Source organism: Saimiri boliviensis, chromosome 12, assembly GCF_048565385.1.
Source record: "Saimiri boliviensis isolate mSaiBol1 chromosome 12, mSaiBol1.pri, whole genome shotgun sequence".
Classification (NCBI taxonomy): Eukaryota; Metazoa; Chordata; class Mammalia; order Primates; family Cebidae; genus Saimiri; species Saimiri boliviensis.
In genome coordinates this window covers 55189424-55213378 of record NC_133460.1, presented here as the reverse complement: position 1 = coordinate 55213378, position 23955 = coordinate 55189424, and the positions used below count along the sequence as shown (strand labels likewise).

At 44.3% G+C, this 23955-nt stretch overlaps 1 protein-coding gene across 4 annotated transcripts in view; it reads right to left on the bottom strand.

Annotated features, from left to right (window-relative positions):
• Positions 1-23955, bottom strand: part of LRMDA (leucine rich melanocyte differentiation associated) — a 1103079-nt gene that overhangs the window by 492773 nt on the left and 586351 nt on the right. For 3 of the 4 annotated variants that reach the window (XM_074382445.1, XM_074382447.1, XM_074382446.1), the window contains exons 3-4: positions 15615-15746; positions 3840-3974 (exon numbers count right to left, since the gene is read on the bottom strand). In XM_074382445.1, coding sequence (XP_074238546.1) covers positions 3840-3974; positions 15615-15746 — 267 coding nt within the window. Of the gene's footprint in view, positions 1-3839; positions 3975-15614; positions 15747-17593; positions 19041-23955 lie in introns of those variants that run through there. The other variant, XM_074382448.1, reaches the window with a different exon arrangement.

The following is a 23955-nucleotide window of genomic DNA, read 5'->3' as shown; positions in this document are numbered from 1 at the left end:
CTCTTTGAAATCAACATCTCCCATGGAAACGAAACAACAGACACACTTGTTTTGATGTATGGCTGGGTGACATATTATAAATATTACATCACATAACCACAGAGGATGCCAATCAATAAGAAATTTTTTCAGACAGCACTAAATGAACCATGGGTTCTTGCTTCTGAATACGCTCCTTTAAGGCTCCTAGTATTGCTTAAATGATTAATAGAAGACATATTGTCAGAAAATGTACTTAAAGTGAAAAACAGTAAACTGTAGAAATATCATTCATTTTTAAGCAATTTTCTAGTGAAAATGTCACATAAATTTACATAGAGGCTCTACTATTAGGCTCTGGGTAACAGCTAGAAGGAAGGAAAACCTCATACTTTGTGGATGAAGGGCCAGGAAAATGTCTTACCAACAGAAAAAAAAAAAAAAAAGGCAGTTGCATAGCTTTGTATAAACACAAATGCGACGGGAACTCTAGAATCTAAAGTCACATTGCAAAACCCTAAAATTTCTCAGTGGCAAATGGAGCACATACTCCAGGAAGGACAAAGCGGATCTGCTTACAAACCAATGAATGGAACTATATCAAACACATATCTGTCTCTTCCATATACAAGTGTAAGCACTCATCAAACCAACAGTAAAAAATAAAGAGATTAAATGAATAAAAAATTTAAATATGCTAGAGAATCCACCTACCATTCCACTCTATGGCCAGTTGCTGTGCCGTGAATGTGTAACTACAAGGAAACATATTTACTGTTCCTTGTGCTGTTCTTAGTTCCCATTTCTCCCGGAATGCAAGCATCTTGCCATCACTGTAGATGACGTGAATTTTCTAAGTTAATTTTGACTAGGTATGATTTTGGCTTTGTGTAACCTCTGGAATCTAGCCTCTCATGGCAACTTTGTGATACGTACACTCACAAACCACGTCCCTAGCCCCACCCCTCAACTCCTTCCAAGGAAACAGAAATGGAGTGGGGAGGATGGGCATAGAGGGTCGCCAACCTAGCCCATGAGATAGACCACACTTTCAGAATCTAGCCCTCCATAAATATTCATGACCCACAACCAGCACTTGGATTGAGTCTGAATCACAGTTCTTTGCCTAATAGCTGCATTTGTTGACATCCAAATGGATCTGATTCCAAATGGGCAGAAGGCATCTGAGGTGGCTAAAGGTCCCTGTATCTCCCTATAAGTTCCTAGCTCCTGAGAAGAAAAGGTGGTTTCAAGTCACCTCCAGAAAAAAAAAAAAAGGGTACCAAACCCCTTTCTCATATCCGGCTCTACGTGAGGCATTGATGAGGCTTCAAGAGTCAAGACGACTCAGCTCCTACCCACTGGAAGCCATTCTCTAGATGTGGAAATATATGAAGAAATAAGAGAAATACACAAGATAAAATATATAAAATGGTGTGAGACAGTAAAGGAAGAAATGAAACTTGTTGGGAGCAGAGTGTCTCAAAACGCTAAAGCCAACTGGACATCAGAAACACCTGTGGACTGCTGTGTTGTAATTGCCAGCAACTCCATCAGCATGCCTTGGAGGACTCAGAGGCTTATCTTTGGTTATGGAATACTGATCTAGACTGTTCTTCCATTTACAGGTCCCACTGGCAAAACTGGACTCCACGTCAGATCTTCTGATCTGACCCTGCATACCTTGGTCTTAGTACTTTTGCTAATCCAACTGGTCACAATAGAAAAAAAGAATAGTAATTATTTGAGAGCTGATGCTACAGAAAAAGAAAGGAAAAAAATTATATTAGCTTTTCTTTTCCTTTTGCAGCCTCATAAGTCCTATACTTGAGACCAATAACGTGGAACTGGAAACTTCTCTCTCTACCTCTCTCCAGAAAAAAACAACAAAAACTTGCCTACATGGTTGACTTCACACATAGCTTCCTGGATGAATGAATGAATGAATGAACAAATGAACAAGTGTGTAAATGTGTGTACGCACATATACTTATAGACATACACATATATACAAAGACATATATATGCATATGCACATATACAAAATTTATTATTTTTAAGTTACACACAGAAATCTAAAGAAAAAAGTTATAAAACAAATGAGAATTTCCTGAATCTTGGTTTTCAAAAAATGTTTATTGTTTATGTTCTTAGATGTGCTTGGCCCTTCTAAGACGTATCTTAAAATAAGTTGCTGAAAGAAGAAAAAATATGCTAAGTGACTCGTTCACACCTGAAATCAGGCTGCTAAATGCTTCAAAGTTTGTAAGAGTATTACAGAAGCAAATCAAGTTCTAAGTGATTAGGTGACTTAAAAATCAGGGGTTTAGTAATTTGTAAGTATCCATTTGCTGGACTTTAAGTGTATTTCTCTTAATAGAAGTTACATTCAAATCTATACCATTATATCCCAAATGAAAATCTTCATGATGGAGAAAGATTTAATATATTTTTTTAAAGTAGGGTTAGAGCTTTGTTCTAAGATAGCTTAATAACCCTCTAAGATCCCTATAAAATTAATGAAGGCCGGGCACAGTGGCTCACGCCTGTAATTCCAGCACTTTGGAAGGCCGAGGCGGGTAGATTACCTGAGGTCAGGAGTTCGAGACCAGTCTGACCAACATGGTGAAACCCCGTCTCAAAAAATAAATAAATTAATTAATTAATTAATTAATTAAATTAATGAAGAATTCTAGAAAATGAAGTTAAAGGTACAAAATTCTCCCCCAGATTCTCCCCACATGTAAGTGTTTGTGTGTGTGTTTTAATCTATAATGTTCAATCGCCTTTAGTATTTCTTACAGCTTTGCTTTTATACAAAATGAAGGCCCCCAACTACTTTCCTTCATGCATTATGACATATTTTTATGTGAGTCCAAATAGAACAAGTTCCCCCCAACCCTTATCCTTTTCCCCCAATTCTTCCAGATCTATTTTCCAAGAACCCAACCTGACTAATATTTCCTTCCTTCCTTTCTTCCCTGCTTTCCTCCTTCCTTTCTTCCTACATTGATTCAGATGGGATGTGTCATGAGAGCTTATGTCATAATGGAGAGAGAGCCTAGAGATATGAAAAGGTCACTAAAGCATTTACAAAACAACAATCAACAATGAGAGCACATACAATTTTAAATGAAGAAGGAAAATTAAGTGAGTTTGGTAAAACAGGTAAGACCAAAAAGACTCTCTAAATGACTTCGGGTCGGGGCTTTTAAAGCAGATGGGTGAGAAGTATACAGAAGAATGAAAAGCACCTCTGCGTGGAGCTCATCAAAGCGCATGGCTGGGGGACACTGCGACATAGCTCTATGGTGGAGAGGTATGGGCCTGTGGGACTTCCCGGGATTATATATGAGCTCCCTAAATTTTGGTGGGAAGTCATCTCTCTCTGCCAAGTGACTCTGAGACAGACCACAGAAAGATCTTACAACACAGAGCAGGGATCAGCAAGTTATAGCCCATGGGTCAAATCTGGACCGCCACCTGTTTTATAAATAAAGCTTTACTGGAACAAAGCCATGCCCATTTGTTCACAAATTATGTATGACTACTTCTGCATTATGAAAGCAGAGCTGAGTAGTTGTGACAGAGTCCAGATAACTTGCAAAACCTAAATACTTAATATCTGACATGTCACAAAAAAAGTAGACAAGGCAACAACTTTTCATCTTTGTTAGTTTTTGTGACCTCACCCAAGAGAGACAATGGCTGTAGGTTACCAAAAGCTAAAAGTTTAACATTGTCATGGGAAGCCCACTGATATTTACCAGACATTTACTATGCACCCCAGAGTACAGTATCATCCCCTAAAGCTTCTGTTTTCCCCTTTTCCCACCATGCTCCAACCCCTGGATACTCACCTATATCTCTTGTAGTCCTCCTCATCCTTTTCCAAGCTGACCAGCTCATTGGGACAGGCCACATTGCCCAGCAGGCTGAGGTACTCCAGAGCTGGTGTCACTTCTGCCAAGTGATCCAGGAGATATTCCAAATCAGTGATGTGACAAAGGTTAAGGATCTTGGTCCAAGAAGACAAAAGGCTAAGCAAGGAGGATAGGCTGATGAGCCCAGTCTGCCCCTGTGAGACCACAGGGTGAGGACTGAAATAAATTCAGCTGTGGGTATGTGGTATTGCTACTCTTCCACTCCCACTCTTGGGTACACAGCCCAACTTTTCGCTGGGCAGGTAAGACTCAGTCCAGATCATTTGAGGAAGAATGAATAAACTTGATTGTGTCATCATACTTTTCTTTCCTCTATAGTTCTGTTTACAAAACACGATAAAAGGGAAGATTCCATAGAGTAAAATAGTTTCACAATATGAATAACCATAAAATTTAATTCTTTTCTAGTCATGAAAACAAGGGACAAGTATGGTGACCGACACCTGTAATCCCAGCAGTTTGGGAGGCCCTGGCAGACAGATGAATTGAGGTCAAGAGTTCAACACCAGCCTGGCCAACATGGTGAAATCTTGTCTTTACTAAAAATACAAAAATTAACTGGGCATGATGGCAGGGGAACCTGTAATCCCAACTATTCAGGAGGCTGAGGCAGGAAAATTATTTGAATCTGGGAGACAGAGCAAGACTCTGTCTCAAAAAAAAACAAAACAAAAAACCAGAAATTATTTCAGAAGGCCTCATTAAAATATATTCTCCTTTCTCTGTTAGTGGGGGCATTAGAGAATGGAAGAGAAAAGTCAGAGAGGGGCATTATGGGGGAGATTATTCCAGGAGCCATCCTCCACTGGGACCCACTGTCCAATCACAGCCAAACCAAACAAGACAAAGGCCATAGTTCACAGAATCACACGTATTGGAAAGGGTTTAATGATAACCTAGTCTTCATACTAACTCCTGGCTTAAGCCACATAGAGATGAGGTGAGCCTACATAAGGTGATTAGATAGGCATGCATGGTTAGGCCATGACTTCCAGGGACACATGAAAGAGGAATTAAGCAGGTCAGCAGATAAAAAGAGGTCCCAGCCAGGAAATGGCAGCAGAGCTACAGGAGCAAAACATACCATATAAAATAAAATGCCATATACAAGGGTCAAAGACTCAGAGTACAGTTCCCAGAAGGAGAAGATAACAATTTTTTAAAAAAGGGGGATGTTCTTGCTCTGTGAGGATGTTATCTAACCTTGGGATGTGACACACATTTTCTCATACTTCATTTCAACTTGCCACAAAAGCATGAACTCCAAATCCAATCAATGTCTGAATCAGGTCCCTAAGATATTTACCAAGTGGTCACCACAACACAGCACATTCCATTTCTGACAACCATAATGGTTTTTCTTTCCCTTGGAACTGAATCTTTCCCTAACCTCTACTCACTGACGCAATTTAACTGCTTGGGGTCACAAAGAACAAGGCTTCTTCTCTTCCACGTGACGAGCCTTCAGATATCTGAAGCTCACATGTCTTCCTTAAATCTTTTATTCTCCAAACTAAGTTCTTTCAAGTATTCTTTACACACATGCTCTGCCACCATCATGTGCAAGGCCAAATACTGTACCCTAGGAGAGTGCAGCATGAGACAATGAGAAGCAGAGCACAAGCAAGAGAGGGCGAAAGTAGAAAAAGAGGGGGAAACTACCAAGAGGGGGAAGACTAGCAAAAGAGGGGGGAACTACCAAAAGGGGGGAAACTAGAAAGAGAGGGGGGAACTAGAAAAAGAGGGGGGAACTACCAAGGGGGGGGAAACTAGAAAGAGGGGGAAACTAGTAAAAGAGGGCGGAAACTAGTAAAAGTGGGGGGAACTAGCAAGAGAGAGGGAAACTAGCAAGAGAGGGGGAACCTAGAAAAAGAGGGGGCAACTAGCAAGAGGGGGGAAACTAGCCAAAGAGGGGGGAACTAACAAGAGGGGGGAACTAGCAAGAGAGGGGGAAACTAGAAAAAAAGGAGGGAATTACCAAGAGGTGGGAAACTAGCAAAAGAGGGGGGAACTAGCAAAAGGGGGGAAACTTAGCAAGAGAGGGGGAAACTAGAAAAAGAGGGGGGAATTGCCAAGGGGGGGAACTAGCAAAAGAGGGGGGAACTAGCAAAAGAGGGGGGAACTACCAAGAGGGGGAAAACTAGCAAGAGAGGGGGAAACTAGAAAAAAAGGGGGGAACTACCAAGAGGGGGGAAACTAGCAAAAGACCGGGGAACTAGCAAAAGAGGGAGGAACTACCAAGAGGGGGGAAACTAGCAAGAGAGGAGGAAACTAGAAAAAGAGGGAGGAATTACCAAGAGGGGGGGAAATAGCAAGAGAAGGGGGAACTAGAAAAAGAGGGGGGAACTACTAAGAAGGTGGAAACTAGTAAAAGGGGGGGAACTCTCAAGAGAGCAGGAAACTAGCAAGAGAGGGAGAAACTAGAAAAAGAAGAAACTAGCAAAAGAAAATTGTGAGCACATTCATTTGCTATTGGCTTCAATTCACCAACATCCTCCCTACTTCCTAAACAAAGACAGAAAAATGGACATGGAAGTTTGTGTCCAAACTCTCTAATCTTTTACAACATTCAGAGATAGCCACATAGGAACGCTCGAATGAAGAGGTGAGAATGGAAGTTCACAGACTAGAGAGAAGGTCCCACCAGGGGAATGAGTTTGGGAGTAGAGAGGGGTGGGTGGCCAGGAATCAAAATCACTGGAGGCAAAATACACTTACTAAAGTTCAATCATCATATTCTACCAGGAAAAGTATTTAAAAAGAGCCAATTAAAACAACAGTGAACAATTCCAGGGAAAGTTCAGCTTTTCCAGCAGGTTCTATCTTTAAACACTTCATAGTCATTGCTACAATAACAAAAGAAAAAAAAAAAAGTCTCTTTGCTAGTATTGCCATTAGATATGGGCACAGATACCTCAGATGCCCGGTGCTTTCAAGCACCCTCCTCAGAATGCCCTAAGTCCCTCTGATACCCAGGACTGGATGGTGTCATTTAGGTAGAGTACCTCAGGCCTGGACCTAGACCCAGACCTGCGTGGGCCTCAGTTCCAGGCTTGGTTTCTCCCCTTCACAGTATGCTCCAACTTTCTAACCCACCCATGCAACCCATCAGATGCTCCAAGGAGCACTAGGACTCATGTCTGCATCAGGTTGTTTTAAAGTCTCAAGGCCAGGCCCTTGTTCCAGAGAGGGCAGCCAGGCAAGCTAACTACTGCTACTGGCCAGCACAGTATTTCTTTTGTGGGACTGTAAGAGAGTGGGCTACCAGAATGGTGCTAACATACCGACTTGGAGTGTTTCTGATTATTTATGTAGACAAGGACCCTACACGACAGAGGGAAGTCCTCTTTACTACAGATGGAAAGGCCAGATCTACATTAACTTTCTTCTTATGAAACATTCCTCAAAGCTTGGCTTTTTTGTGTGTGTCTACTATATGAAGGTGGGCATATGCAGGAATGGAACCCCAAACTGGCAAAGTTTTTAATTTGAGGAAATATTGGGCAACTGAGTTGGACTGAAATGCCAGTCATTTCTCAACATGTAGTGATGAGTGAAGGAAGCCCAACGGGCCACCATCCAGGGAAGTCGGCCTAGATTACGTTGAGTAAACTTTTACATGTAGATCTACCATGGAGCTAATAAAGCTCATGTGTCAAGGGCTTCTTGCTTGCATTGGCACCTTCCAAGGCCCTGGGAAATACCCTGGTAATAGGGTCACATGATCATGTGTTTTTTTTTTAATTTGCAAAAGTAGGTTATTTACAGTCATCTGTGGAGATCACTGTCTCTCTTCAATAGGACTTCTTTACCACATTTTCCTTTGAGTTGGGTGGCAATGGGAGTATCAATGGGAATCCTGGGGACCCAGCTAAGGGGACTTCGTGTAGGAGTGACATTTAATTTTGATTCACTGGGGATATAGTTACATAAGTTGCAGGCACTCTGTGTCTAGTTAAATTATTCCAACAGTATCAGTAGCAATGGCTTCCAGTAATACTTTTACTATCCACCATATTAACACAAACATGCAGGGACCAACACAAAACTGATGGCAAAATGATAAACAAACTCATCAATTCAAAGAACATTTAAGATTCAGTTGGCAAGTGTATGTATACACATAGACACACACACAACATGAAATGCCCTGAAATCTTTTTATTATTATTTTTTTGAGACAGAGTCTCACTCTTTCACTCAGGCTGGAGTGTAACAATGTGATCTAGGCTCACTGCAACTTCTGTCTCCTGAATTCAAGCGATTCTCCTGCCTCAGTCTCCCAAATAGCTGGGATTATAGGTGCGCGCCACCACACCTGGCTAATTTTTGTATTTTTAGTAGGGACGGGGTTTTGCCATGTTGGCCAGGCTGGTCTCGAAATCCTCACCTCTGGTGATCCGCCTGCCTCAGTCTCCCAAAGTGCTGGGATTACAGGCATGAGACACTGTGCCTGGCCGAAATGTGCCGAAATCTTATACAGCTCCTATCATATATGAAAGAAATGTGTAAGGGTTTCTCCAAAATGCAATTGTCATAAAACTGTAGTGGTGAAACTACCAATAACAAATGGTGAAACTGAAAGATACATTTCTAAACTATTTTTAAAAATCAGTTTTCAGGCCGGGCTCGGTGGCTCACGCCTGTAATCCCAGCACTTTGGGAGGCCGAGGTGGGTGGATCACGAGGTTAAGAGATCGAGACCATCCTGGACAACATGGTGAAAATCCATCACTACTAAAAAAAATGCAAAAATTAGCTGGGCACGGTGGCATGCACCTGTAGTCCCAGCTAGTCGGGAGGCTGAGGCAGGAGAATTGCTTGAATCCTGGAGGTTGCAGTGAGCTGAGATCGTGCCACTGCACTCCAGCCTGGTGCCTGGCGACAGAACAAGACTCTGTCTCAAAAAAAAAAAAAAAAAAAAATATATATATATATATATATATATATATATATATATATATATCAGTTTTCAATCAACCATGCTAAAAGAGGGAATTATCTATTCTCTCTACAGAAAAATTGTAAAGTCTCACCAAATAATGAAGCTATGAGAGAATTTGTAGAAAAAAGTAGGAAAAAAGTTTCTCTAGAGGCATATCTAGTATAAAGATTTAGGTATTTTGACGTTTGTGGAATTTATCATTATTTAAAATTTTTCATTATTTAGAATTTTAAAATTTCCTTTGATACCATTCTATTCCAAAAAAAACATTCACTTCATACCTAAATTTTGGATTCCTAATTATATAGTCTTTGTCCTTAAGAGGGCTCTCTCTAATTACAGAGGTTTCACACTCCCTAAAACCTGGATCTGCCCCTAGGCAGGAGGCCATGAAGAAGTGGATTATTTGAATGCCCTGATCATGAGACTTTCTTGAGCATGGGGTCTGCAGGTTCCCAGAACCTTCAGCCATCCTTTGCCAATGAATCCAAGAGATTTCTAAGAGCCTGCCTATCTTTGGGTATTTTGTATGGTAGAAGCTCCAGCTTCCTATATAAATGATACATTTGGCTGAGTCAGGTGGTCTCCCCCAAATCCACACCAGGCAGGAAGCACTAGCACCTCCTCCCTGCATGCTCTAGACTAGCCCTTCACCTTGAAGTTGATAGTACCACCAGAGGATAAAACATGAGAAGAAGTTTTAATTGGTTTCTTCGTCTCCTGGGTCAGTAAGGACTAACACAGCCTTGTTTTGCCTTTGAGGTCCAAGATAGAACTTGTCACATTTCTTTTTTGTCAAGTTGCATAGAAAATTGACCAGAGGCAATCTGTGGAAGAAACTTGGTGTCCCTGGCTAATCAAGACCACCGCAGTGAGGATCATTTCAGGGATTCTCCTAAGGGTACCTTTTTTAAAAATGTGAAGCTACCTGGCACAGTTTCAACTCTCTCCAGCTGGGTTCCCGGCACACACCTGGTTTCCCTCATCAAGTCTTCTCCGGGGTACTTAGCGTTGAGATTTTTTTTCAGTGTTGTGTGCAGAAAGTTGCCATCACAGAGCCCAGCTGTCATGGGGAGGCTTGCCAAGGGAGATTTTCTGCAGAGGGCTCAAGATCAAAGCAGTATCTTGCCTTGAAAGTTTGGAGCACGAGGGAGGAGGGAAGCCTCCTGGTGTGTGTCCAGTTGCACAGGTCCGAAGCTGTCTCCCAGGTGAGAATGGACACATCCCTCCCTCTGGGCTCAGCTGTGGGTCAAAGGGCAGTCTCCGTAACTGCTGGGATGATTTTAACCACAGCTAATCCTCATACGGGTTTTCAAGTGCTAAATATACAACATAACGACATCTCATTTTCATTCACATAAGGAAACAGGGGTTAACGGTCACACAGCCAGTATGTGGCTGAGTCTAAATTCAAACATAGGTCCCAAAGAAACTGCATTTCTAGAGGAAAAAGTGACTCATAATTTCCTAACACAAAAGCGAAATTTAAAACGCTAGAAAATAAGGGGTCTTACGTGTTTCTGCGGGAGAACACAGCTGCCATCCCCGGGCTGTGCCCTGTACCTCAGCTCCTTCCTTCCAGTTTGGGCTGCTACTTTTGAAGCACCAAGGCATTAACTAACAGCAAAATACGCCTAGAAATTGTAAAGTCTTTAACAAAGTGATTTCCCATTTATTATACCATTTAAATCTCTTGACAATATGCAGAAGTGTATGTTACCCATTTTATAAAGAATCTGAGGCCACTGACAAGGTACAAAGACTTTTCTAAGATGACACAGCAAATCTTTTCTAAGATGACACAGCAAATGGCTGTGAACTCCAGTCCTGCCTCTGACTCGCTGGAGTGGTCTCTGTGCCATATCCCAGCTGTGTAACATGTAGCACCACCCATTTCCTGCTGGCATTATCATTCAAACTCATGGGTTCTTCATTATCTGTGCTCAAGCAAATAGGGGCTTATGTCCCCCACACACACCCCAAAAGGAAAGTGGGGGAGAATCATTGGTATAAAGGTTAAGTATCTACATTTTCCCAAATTTTCAGTTGGTTAATCATAGTTGGGGTTGAGTATTCAAATATGATACGACTGAGACCATTACCAAATATCCCACCCCTCCTGGTGGAAGGGTCGGGGACAGCGTGTGCATGCTCATGAATGGGTGAGAGAGAGACAGAGAGAGAGAGAGTGTGTGTGAAAGCAGTGGGGAAGGGGTTCAAGTCCATAGCCAGTGACTACCTGGCCAGTCTCAATGAACCAAAGAAAGAAAATGAGATCCCTACAAACCAAGAGATGAAGCGGTAATCTCAGACAACCAGGCTTTCAGATATACCAGACCAGGACACCAACACAGTGAGACAAAGGGCTGGTGGAAAAAGATGGGAGGTCCAGCAGGAGGTATGCAGATGGCAGGGAGGCACCGACGGATGAACACGGAGGAAATTTTCCAGATGCGAGTCTGGGCCCTGGAATCCCTTTTATGAGCAGACTCCCAGCAGTTCTCAGCTGGGAGGAGGACCTTGCAGAGGCAGGCCCAGGACGCTGACTCCTCCTGTATCTTGGTTCCTCTCCTTGTGCAATGATTGTCGCTCCTTTGTGTTTCAGAGTCTGGAGCTGGCAATCAGCATACCTGGGTTCTAGACTGAGCCCCAGCACTGACAATCCATGTGACTTCAGAAAGCTCATCTATTCCTAGTTTTTCCATAAAAATGAGAAGTAATCACCAACAGTACCCAACTCACAGAATGGCATTGGTGCAATATTAAATTAGGCAAGTCAAAGAAGCATTCTACACTCAGAAGTATGTCTGTACTCTGGCCTTGGTTATAATGTGGCCCAAGTCAAACCAGATGAGCTTACACAATTCTCTATGATAATAATGATAGTACTAACCCTTACACAGCACTTACTATGTTACCAGAACCTAATATGTCTGAGGTACTTAGAATAATCCTCAAAACAACCTACAGGATGGGTACTACCATTGTCCGCATTTTCAAAGGAAACCAAAATATAGAGATGTTAAGTGACTTGCCCAAGATCATGCAGAAAAGTGGCAGGTTTGGGGTAGAAGCTCAGAAAGTCTGCCTTCAGAGCCTGTTGTTCTTAACCACTATGTGATAGTCCCTCTTGCTAAAGGAATAAAGAAGCCAATGACCTGAGTTTCCAGGGTCTAATAACCTACAGCATTATTACAGACACACTTAACTGTGAGTCAAACCAAAGTGGAAAAATCTAGATTTTACATAGCAGGTGGGGTGAATAACCATTCTAACATATGCCAAAAAACAAACTAAAAAATAAATCAATAAATAAAGCAAAATTCACAAAATAATTCAAGATAAAACCTCATTTGGCAGCAAGCTTCCTAATATGTTTAAAGATTCGATTTACACAGAAGAGCTAATACGTTTTCAGGAGGTCAATAGTTACTTGTGTCTAGGGCTCCCTTTATCACAAATATGAAGTAAAATCTTAAGGAGACAAGAGGCCAATGCCAAGGTCCCCTGGGTAAAGAGATGGTTACAGAAATGAACGACGCCTCTTCATACACACACCCTGTACCGTCCCCTCCCATATTTGTTCTACAGTTGGTATGTGACTTGCTTTGGTCACGGGATATTAACATACATGGTATAAGGTGAACTTGAAAACTACTTGTACAATGGGGCTTGTGCTGTTAGAACACTCCTGCCATGTGAAGTGCCTTATGCTAGCCTGTTTGAGACAGGTAGTTTAGCCAGCACCCAGCACCAACTTCCAGACATATGAGTGAGGCCATCTTAGAGCATCTAGCCCAAGTTGAGCCTCCAGGTAGATGTGGCTGCATGAGTAGTCCAGGGTAAGACCAGCAAAAGAACCATCCTGCTGAGCCCTGGCCAAACATCTGATCCAAAGAACTGTAAACAGTTGTTGTTTTAAGCCACTAAGTCTTGGGGTGGATTATTATGTGGCAAAAGCTAATGTAAAGAGCCCACATCTAAGGCATTTCATGGAGTAGTAATAACAACATGGAACCTAGAAATTGCTGGAAAGCCTGCAACATTCTCACAATTAGGTAGGAGAGTCAGTTAGCTGAAAAAGTGGAGTCAGGAGTATTGGGTTGAGAAGACAGCATGTGTTGCCTTGTGTTACCTACCTTTCTCTGTGACTTCTGAGTTAAATAGATGTCGAAGTTGATTTTCACAATTGCATTAGTAGACCAGAGAAGAAAAAAAAAAGAAAGAAGTCTACTCAGAGTATTCACTGATAAGAAAATGTGCTACAACAGCATGGTGATATCGCCTGTCAGGTTTACAGCCACACAGTGTCTTTTGCTTCAGTCCCTCCTAGGCCATTACCATTACTCCCTTAACATTACTGCTACAGATTGGAGAAGCAGGTGCACAGAATAGGGAATGGACTCAACCAAAGACAAAGAAAACGTCTCAGCTCTCCAAAGCCAAGAGGCCTGCCTATCTCCGGGGACAGCAATACTGGGAATAAAACTGTCATTCAGTCCAATGTATTTCTTTAAAAATGAGAAACAGAGGCTCACAGAAGATAATGTGTCCAAGGCCATGCTGCTAAATATGATTAACCTGAGCCACGAACCAAAGTCCGTGGACTCTAATATTCCACTGGGACATAGGACATGGGCAAACATCTCATCTAAATTCTAGTCTAAAAATCCTTCTGTCCTTGATTGATTTGAGAATATTGGCCAGCTGATCATCTAAGACAGCCTAGAAAGCCATAAGACACGTTGACTACAATAATTTTTCAAACAGTGATTGGGAAACTTGGTTGACTAATGGATAGAAGAGGGGAAAATCCACCAAAATTTCATTGTGACAAAGTCTAAATTTACTTGTAGGCTTTTCCTTTTTACTTCTATCAAAGTACCAATTAATAATGACCACAGGAGCATATTTCTAATACTATGGTCTGAATGTTTGTGTCTCCCCTCAAATTCCTATGTTCAAATTCTAATCCCCAAAGCGATGGTATGTGGAGATGAAGCCTGTAGGAGGTAATTGGGTTATGAGGGTAGATCCCTCTGATGAGATTATTGCCCCTTTAAGAGACTTGAAAGAGCTTGCTTTCTCTCTCTGGTACATGATGATACAGTGAGCAAGTATCTTCACCAAGAACCCGACCATGCTGGCATTCTGATCTCAAACCTCCAGCCTCCAGACTGTGAGAAATAAATGTTTTTTGTTTAACCCACCTCACGCATGGTGTTGTGCCGTACCAGCAAGAGCTGACTGAGACAATATCTTAGAGGATAAAGAAAACATTAACTTACGGCTCGAAGTATAAACAGTAGTCAATACATACTTCTGCAAATCCCTCTTAAAGGCTAGCATATGCATATGTTCTAAACCTTACATGTATATGCGATTTTCTTTTACACTCTAGAGGAAAATGCCTCGGCTCCTTTTCTATTTCCAATTTACTGTATGAATGTGAACAAGTGATTTAACCACTCTGGGTCTCAGACGTTCCATCAACAAAACAAAGCCATTGGACTGCCGACTCTGAAGCAACACAGTAGAATGCGGACATTGGACTCTGGACACTACACAGCTGACAGCGAATCATCCGGGACCTAGCATCTTGTTAATGTCTGGCCATCTGCCTACACCTCACCTCTTTCCATGTCCAGATAAATGGAAAAGACACACGGTTCTCACAGGGCTTGGTAGGAATGAATAACGACACCCGTAAAGAACCCAGCGCCGCCTGAACCCAGGAGGCGGAGGTTGCAGTGAGCCGAGATCGCGCCATTGCACTCTAGCCTGGGTAACAAGAGTGAAACTCCGTCTCAAAAAAAAAAAAAAAAAAAGCCAGAGCCATGCCTCATTCCTGGGAGTGCTCAATAAAAAACAGCTAATGCTAACGACGCACTCATCCCACAAATATTTATTGAGCTGGCACTTGGTGCCAGGCACCATGCTTTGTGTGAAGGACAGAGGAGGTAACCAAACCGAGGAAACTCCCTATCCCATCTAGTTGGCATTCTAGTGCCTGGTAATCCACCACGCTAACAGTGCAGGAGCTACGGGCCTTAGGTGCAGCAAGGGTTCCTTGATTCCATCCCCACTACGGAATCCAGAGCAGTGAGTCCCTGGAAATCTCACCCTAGGTTAGGTGAGGTTCTTGCCTCGTAGGGAAAGCCATACACTATCATGGGTCCTCTAGGCCTCTCTTTTCACTAGCCCAGCATGGTATCCACCAGTGAGGGCATAGCCAGGACTGGGCTTCACACGCCTCTGCCACCTTAGCTCCTTTCCCTCGCCAGAACTGCTCCCCAAGCCTGCACCAGAGCCTGCCAGAAACCTGGGAGGAGACAGTGTGCTTGGTGGCATTACCCGGGACTTCCCACCAGAGGTCGCCCTCTCACACAGGCCCAAGCAAACAGACCGGGCTTCGCCGCCTCTGCAGCGGTGACATTATTTTCTTTCTCTATTTTTATCTATTAAAAAGATTTCTTCACAGCCATAACTTAGATCTCTACACTGAAATGGAGCAACAGGAAGATATAATGGTGCGTTTCATTTATGAATGACCTATAATAAATTACTCTGAAGTGTCCCGAGTGCCAGAAGACAGAACGCTTTGTCTGCCCACGGACTGTATTTCACATACTTTAATTTAGCTGACACATAAAACTCATTTGACATTTTGCAGGTATTTGTGCAGGGCGGGGTGGGGGGACGACTGTGGGGCTGGGTGGGGAGTGGGGGCGGCAGGCAGAGGAAAGGATATTCGGTTCTTGTTGAGGGTTAAGGTATGCAGGCTGGGTAACCCTGGTAACACGAGGTCGTCCCCCAGCTGATTGTTGTCCAAGATGAGTTCCTCCAGGCTCCTGAATGCGCTCAGTCCTTCCAGTGACCTGCAATGACAAAGGCAACAGGAAAAATGATCCTGCACTAAATCAGGGAGGCCATTATGAACCGAAATAAATATTTTAACCTTCCCTTTCAGGACTGGGAATAGTTTGGGCTTGGTGCCTGTCAGCAAAGTGAATGACAAGAATTAGTAGCAGGAGTCGGGGCGGGGGCGGCGGGGGAGAAGGGGCCGCTGGCACCCACCGCATCCTTCACGCATTGCCAACATGAAGGATGAGGGTCACTTAGTGAGTAGCCAGGACCCAAAACAAAGGGCTTCAGATACGGCCTGCAGGATAAATTTGTCAATGTCTTGTGCCTTCAGGCACCCAGCCTCGGCTGACCCTAACCTCCATTCCCAAGATAAATAACTCTGTCACAGTTCACCTTCATTCCCTGGACACAAATTCAAGTTGTCATCCATCATTCCTGCCCAGAAATATCATACCCTCTTACAATAATAAATATAACTTCAAGTATCATTTCTTAGCGGTTCTCCTCCGTACAGTTGTGGGGGAAACGGCAGGGAAGGCTCCCTTTCTCTCTGTTCACATCCTTTGACTTTTTTTTTCTTTGCCTTTTTTCTTTACTAATCACTTAATTTGCTTCTGCCCAGCATCCCGGTGGCTGCCCAAAAGGCAAGACATCTGTGGAATTACATAATCACTCCGGCCTGAGAGGGCTTTTTCTTTTATTATTTCTTTTCATTTGTTTTTGCTACGGGTGGGGAGACAGGGGTTGTGGGGAATAGCTGCTTCAAAGCTCCTGGCTTGAGGTTACTGTTTTAATTTATGGAAAGTGGATTTCTCACTTAATTTTTGAAAGAAGTGTAGAGTGCAACCCTGTAGATGTTGAGGCAGTAAATAAAAAGGCAACTGAAGGAATTAAGTACCCGATTCCAGGAAAAAAAAAATAGCAGAAAGGGAAAAATAACCTTGCTTATACACATCGCTGAAAGTTAACTCTTAATTTTATGGGCTCTCATGAGTGTTGGGGGTGGAGGCGACACCGGGCAGTTTTGCACAAGTGCCTGCTGGGCGTACACAGACATTAATTAAAGCAGGCCGGCCAGCGGAGGGGCTTACACAGAGACACAGACTCCCGGCTCGTTCACCTGCCAGACCCGAGAGATGTGCTGAGCCTGCACAGGCTGACAGCTGAGCTACGATGTGGACTGGAAGGAGACTCGTATGGGATGCCTAGCTATTCTATAAAATGTGACGAATCAGGGAGATGTCGTCCACACTATTTATTCGTTTACTGATACAGCTTCCATGAGAGCCCCGTGTGCTTTGTGTGCAATGTCCGCACATCTGCTGCGAGTGTGAACTTCAGCATCGGAGCTTTCCCAAGGCATCCACAGCTCCCTTGTGGGATCTCTGCCAAGAGGACTCTGAAATGCAGAGTCAATACTTGCAAGGTGTAAAATGTGCTGTAAATAAATTAAATCTGTAGATTCCACTGGGCCCAGAGCTCTGCCTGCACGTTCCATTCCTGTCAGACCTCGGGGTGGTCCCACCCAGGACTCGCCGACCAGAGCACGCCTGCTCCTCCAACCAACACTACCAGCCCCGCCACTGGAGGACACATTTTGGAGTAGGGGTCCGGAGATTACCGGGTTTCATTTCCTCCTCCTTTCTCTTTTTCCTCATGTTCCTAGAGGCAAAACACAACTTACGAGGATAATTGCTTGAAGGACCAGATACCCCATTGATCCTGATGTGATGATTACACATTGCATGCCTGTATCAAAATATCTCATGTGACCCATAAATATATACACCTGCTATGTACCCACAAAAAACAAAAACAACAAAATAAAAAAAAAAAAAAAACACCACAACTTACGCACATCTAGGCAGGAAGGTTTGGGACTTTCCCTCCGCTCCTCCATTTCCTGTTGTGTGAATACAGGCGTGTCAATAGCCCATCTCAGCTCTCCTGTTCTGTGTTCCTTCCGGCTCACAGGATCTTGTAGAAAATAAGTGAAGGACCACTAACTAGTTACTAGCATGTTTGTTTTTGCTGTTCCTTCCTCCTTTTATTCACTGCTTTTTTTTTTTTTTTTTTTTTTTTTTTTTTTTTTTTTTTTCCTGAAGTCCTGACCCTGGGGGTGTGTCTGGAATGCAGGGGACCGGCCGTGAACAAACCCACGGAGGAGGCATACACCAAGTCAGGCTTCTGCCGGGAACTTTTGGGCTCCTCTGAAGTCCCTTCCTCCACTAGGAGTTAGTGAGTGATGTGCCAAAAGGCTTCTCAGAACTGTGCCCCTTTACCTCTAGGAGAGGTGAGGCCACTTCCCCTTAGGGAGCTTTACGGGTGGCGAATAAGTCCTTTGTGCATAAACATCAGTTGGGCTCTGCTCAAAAGCAGCATCCAAATACACATTGCTCCTGACTTATGTTATGCAAATATTAGACTCTTCTGATGAGAATCAGCAAATGGTTGGCGACTGGCAAGAAGACAGCTCCTTTCCAACAGTGCTTCAGGGATAAAGCAAAATGACACTGCACGAAGAGGGGGAGCACTCAGGAGCACCAAGGCAATGCCCACCCCCACCCAGACAGCCTTTTTCCCCCCTGCAGCCTGGGTTCTGGGGCAGAACTCCACACCAGAGCGAGACCTCCCAGAAGAGCTGGGAAGATCAGTCTCCAATCCCCTGTCACCTGTCTGGTTTTGAGACTCTTTCTGCCATGTGATGTTATTAGCTGCTCAGTAAAAAGAGAACCATATTACATGGGTGACTGCTAATGAATAAATCCCTGTTTTCATGTTATCAGTGTGGTGTGCTCCTGGGGATTTAAGCAGCTAGATCCAGAGCTCAGGGCTGGAGTACCGGAGGCAGGGGGTGGAGAGCATGGTGAATGGGGGTACTGGAGAGGACAGGTTTTGGGGGTCTCAGCTGGCAAGTGGATGATAACACACATACACCTGAAGGGAGGTGGTTTTACCTTTTACTTTACTTCTATTTTTTACTGTTATTTCTACTGCTGCTTTCTAGGGAGGAACAGGAGAAAATATATGTGTGTAGATCTTGGAGTTAATTCCCCTCCGTGCCAGATGCCTGCAAATATGTGCTGTTAAATAAAATAACAATTTGTCTGCTATCACCTTGTGTGTGGACAGCAAAATGCACCCCAAAACCAGATCCCCAGTGGAGAGGCCAACTGTCAGGCCAGCATCACTCGCCAGCTTCCTGGAGTAGTGTGATGTCTGAGGTGAGGGCTGGGGGCTGATAGGAGAGGGCAAGGTTTCACCCAGGACCTAGGCACAGACAGCTGGAGGGAGATTGTCCAGGTCTGGATTGGTCTGGAAACTTAAGCAGCACCCACCCTCCCCACCACTCCCGGAGCTCCCTGCAGGGTGCCTGCCTCCCCCTCCACCAGCAGCAATGCAGCCAGGATCTCATGCACAGGTACCATCCTCTCACCTCCTTCCCTCACTCCCAGGGCTCTGCCCGGGCTCCCCCAGGAGCTGCAGCAGCTGCTGGGAGCATGCCAGTGCCTTTTCCAAAGTCACATCAAAATGACAAAACATCACAACGCATTGGGCTCCAGTGGATTCAAACCGAGAGAACTTTTAAGTTTCCACTGTAATTAACCCTATCCTCGTTAAGATAATTATGATCAAGCTTCCTGTCAGAGTTAATATCCCAGCATCATCGCCTGTGGCTCACACTCTGCCCTCATTAGCTTATGGAAACAGCAGCGCTGAACAGGCGTGCAGCCCTGCCCAGACCAGGCCAGTGGCTGGCGAGGAGGGGCCTCGGGTGGGGGGCCAGGGGCCCCACAGAAGGGCCGCCCATTGAGCCCCAGTCCCTTCTGCTCCTGGGTGGGCACAAATCAGTGACCTTCATCCTTTCCCTGCAAATGAGTCACTCACCAGAATGGAGGGGAAAAGCCAGGGCCCAGGTAGGGCTGGTCGGCTTGGGCAGGAGCTTCTGATTTGTAGCCATTCCTCCTGTCCCTTGCCCAGCCAAAAACCAGCCAGAACATTGTACCATAAAAACCACCAGAGGACACTTCCAGAACTCCTGGATCAATTCTTGGATCTAGGCTGTGCTAAGAATTCCATCTCTCCTCCCTCAGCTTCAGCCGAAACCGGGGGTGACAGACTGTGCTGGTATGAGCTGGGCAGTGAACAGGGGGAACAGCTGACCATAGACCCTAAGACAAAAATGTCTGTCTCTGTGGAACTGTATTTGGCCTCAAATCCAGGAGCAAAGGCTGGGACGTTCTCTAACCAATCAAGAAAGCAAGATCTCCACTAAGATCTTTACCCACCTCCTCGATTCTGTCTAAGTATCACTGCCCATATTTTTAACTGAGGAAATGGGCAGGTCTTGGAAGTCCTAGAGGGTCTAACCTGGGTCTGACGTCTACCACCCTGGCCAGGCCCCCAGACCTGCAAGGGCCGGCTGCTACCTGTTCTGTATGGGTCTCTCTGATGATTTCTGTCTGGCCAGTGCCCTCTAAGAAGGGAACTCCATGTAGCCTTCACACTCCTAGAAAGCTGTTAAGTGCACAGTGAGGGTCAGTACTGCCTCACCTACTGAGCACTGTTCAGCCACAACCTGGGATAATGAAGAGAGAAAAGAGAGAATTGGTGAGGTGTAATGTGACCGCTCATATCCCACTAAATGGTCCAGTGGCAGCACAGACATTTTTACACCTATTCATTTTTATAGTCTGTTTACCTTGTCCTGTAAGAGATATTCTTTTTTTCCATAAAACTCTTTTTATGTCCTTAAATGTATGGACAAAGACAGACATAGGTATGTAACACTATATATTACTATATATATAATCCTTGTTATATATTACCATATATAGTATATAGAGTTGGCTGTGTATCTTTTTCTGCCATTCAAGTCACATAGCCATGTATATACACACACAAATGATCACATAAATCAATACTCTAAGTGTATCAAGATGAGTAGAGATGACTTTAAGAAATAGAAGAACATGACAAAGGTTCTGGCTATGTGAGACAGAGTGTATGCTGACATCACAAGGGATTACATCCATCTTGGGCAGCATAGTAAGACCTCATCTCCAAAACATAACAAAACAAAACAAAACAAAACAAAAAACAGCCAGGGCCATGCGTGGTGGCTCACGCCTGTAATCCCAGCACTTTGGGAGGTCAAGGCGGGCAGATCACAAGCTCAGGAGATCGAGACCATCCTGGCCAACATGGTGAGATCCCATCTCTACTAAAAATACAAAAATTAGCCAGGTATGGTACCATGTGCCTGTGGTCCCAGCTACTCAGGAGGCTGAGGCAGAAGAATCACTTGAACTGGGAGGCGGAGGCTGCAGTGAGCAGAGATCCCACCATTGCACTCCAGCCTGGTGACAGAGTGAGACTCCGTCTCAAAAAAAAAAAAAAAAAGGCCGGGCGCGGTGGCTCAAGCCTGTAATCCCAGCACTTTGGGAGGCCGAGGCGGGTGGATCACGAGGTCGAGAGATCGAGACCAACCATGGTCAACATGGTGAAACCCCGTCTCTACTAAAAATACAAAAAAATTAGCTGGGCATGGTGGTGCGTGCCTATAATCCCAGCTACTCAGGAGGCTGAGGCAGGAGAATTGCCTGAACCCAGGAGGCGGAGGTTGCGGTGAGCCGAGATCGCGCCATTGCACTCCAGCCTGGGTAACAAGAGCGAAACTCCGTCTCAAAAAAAAAAAAAAAAAAAAAAAATAGCCGGGCATGATGGTGCGAGTCTGTAGTCCTAGCTATTCAGGAGGTTGAGGCAAGAGGATCACTTGAGCCCAGGAGGTCCAGGCCACAGTGAGCTACGGCTATGGACTGCACTCCAGTCTGGACAACAGAGTGAGACCTCATTGCTAAACAATAACAACAAAAAAGAGTGGGTTACATGACTTTGGGGTCAAAGTCAACCCCAAAGCTCTGTTGAGACCCCAACATGACAGATAATCCTTGTGGTGCAGAAAGTAAAATTCAACACTGGTCTGAGAGATCTGAATCCAAGACCAGCCAAAAAGCTAAAATATTAATAGTTAACTTGGTCTGAAGCCCTGCACCATATCTAAGAATACTAAGAAAACTTTCAAATATGATGCCCAAAGAATTAATAATGAGTAATTAGTAATGGAGAATAAGGAAGTAGAAGCCCTTGGCATTAATGTTACTTTAACAAGGAGGTAAGAAGGTATCATGTATCTTTGTATACACGAGGTTATATGATTACCCATATGAAATTCTTGTCAGATGATACCTCTGAGGAACCAGTATTTGCTTGCCTTAGAACAATGTGAATGATGTATTTGATCATGTTATCTTTTTTTACTTTTGCTACCAGGAAGCTCAGTGCTAAAGTGTGACCCAACTGTAAAAAGGTAACCCTTCATGATATCCATACCTGCTTTCTAACTTCACTGTCAAAGCTTATAATTTTTTCATAGCTTTGATATTTCATTTATCTACATATAGCTTTTTTTATTTTATTAATTCTATTAAGCTAGCCCAAATCCTCTGTAGAATGAGTTAGGATATATATCAATGAAATGTAGCATAGATTCTCAAACAGGCGGTTTCTGTGCATTAAGGAAAAGTTCTGAGAGACCGGTTGTTAATGGAGATACTGACATAGGAATAAAGAAGATATATATTGTATTCAGAGTTCAAAATGGCTTTGAATAAGCTGCTCATATCTTTGTGACAGAAAGGCACAAAGTAGGCTAGAAAATGACAGCCTTAGGTAGAGTCATAGCTGTTTCAAAAATGTACCTGAAGAATACTGACTAATGGCTCAAATTGTTCTACAGGTAGATGCTAGGGATTTTGATCCCGTTTTTTTTGTTGTTGTTTGTTTGTTTATCATTGTTTTTGGTTTTTGTCAGTGATTTGGTTAAGGAGATGTTTATGACATGTATGAGGGACAGGACCCAAAAGAGATATTAAGAAATATACAGGAGTTACAACTGACATTTAAAACTGGTACTGGTGGACTTTCAAGATGGCCGCCTAAGAACAGCTCAGGACTTCAGCTCCCAGTGAAAGTGCAGAGGGTGAGTGGATGCCGCATTTCCAGACGAACTCTTATTGCCCACAGACCAGGAGATACCCAGGCAGAGGGGTCGCCAGCGTCGCAGTCCCAGCCGGTGCGGCTGTTTTGGCCCCCGTGGGGCTGATTCCGCCCGCGCGGCTGCTGTGACCACTCCCTGTTGCTGCGGTTCTCCGTACAAAAGCCACTGGTCTGGGAGCCCTCTTAGCTGGCGAGCAGAGCCCTGAGACGGCAGAATAGCCCATTCATCTGAAATAGCGAGCCAGGCCAGGAGATTCCTAGGCAAAAAATCCGCCAGGAGCGGGCGCCGCGGTTCGAGCCGACTCCGTGAGTCGCAGCACGGGAGATCCCGGCGCCTTTTCAACAAGCGACCGGAACGCGGGGTCCTTCAACTTAAAAGAAAAGACTCTGAGTCAGGGAGCCAGGTGATCAGGCTCGGTTGGTCCCACCCCTCCACCCCCAACAACAACAAAAACAAAAACAGTAATTGGAAACCCTCTGGGTTGAGCCCTTCAAACCAAGCACAGCTGAACCTGGGGCAGTCTGGCTCGGTGGGGGAGGGGCTTCCGCCATTACTGAGACTCTCAACCGCTATGGAGGCAGGCCACCGTCGCCTAGGCAACCCGCCGTTGCCGAGGCAACCCGCCGTTGCCGAGGCAACCTGCCACAACAGAGAGAGTCCACCATAACAGAGGCGGGGCCACCATTGCCCAGACAGTTCTAACTACGCCCATATAAAAAGGACTGCAGGGAAGAGCTCAGGGCAGCTGGGCGGAGCCCACAGCAGCTCAGCAAAGCCCCTGCGGGCAGGCAGAGGCTAGGCGTGCTGCTAGCTGGGCGGGTCTGACCTGAAAAAAAAAAATAAAAATCAAAAAAGGCAGTAGTGCAACGGAAACTCATAAAGCTCCAACTCCCTGGGACAGAGACAGACAACAGGTGGATAAACCCACAAAAATGGGTAGAAACCAGCGTAAAAAGGAGGAAAACTCCCGAAACCAGAACACCTCTCCTCCTAAAAGTGATCACAACTCCTCACCAGCAAGGGAACCAGACCGGATGGAGAAGGAGGGTGATGAAATGACAGAATCAGACTTCAGAAGATGGGTAGTAAGAAACTACAATGAGCTAAAAGAACATGTTCTAACCCATCGCAAAGAAAATAGGAACCTTGAAAAAAGATTG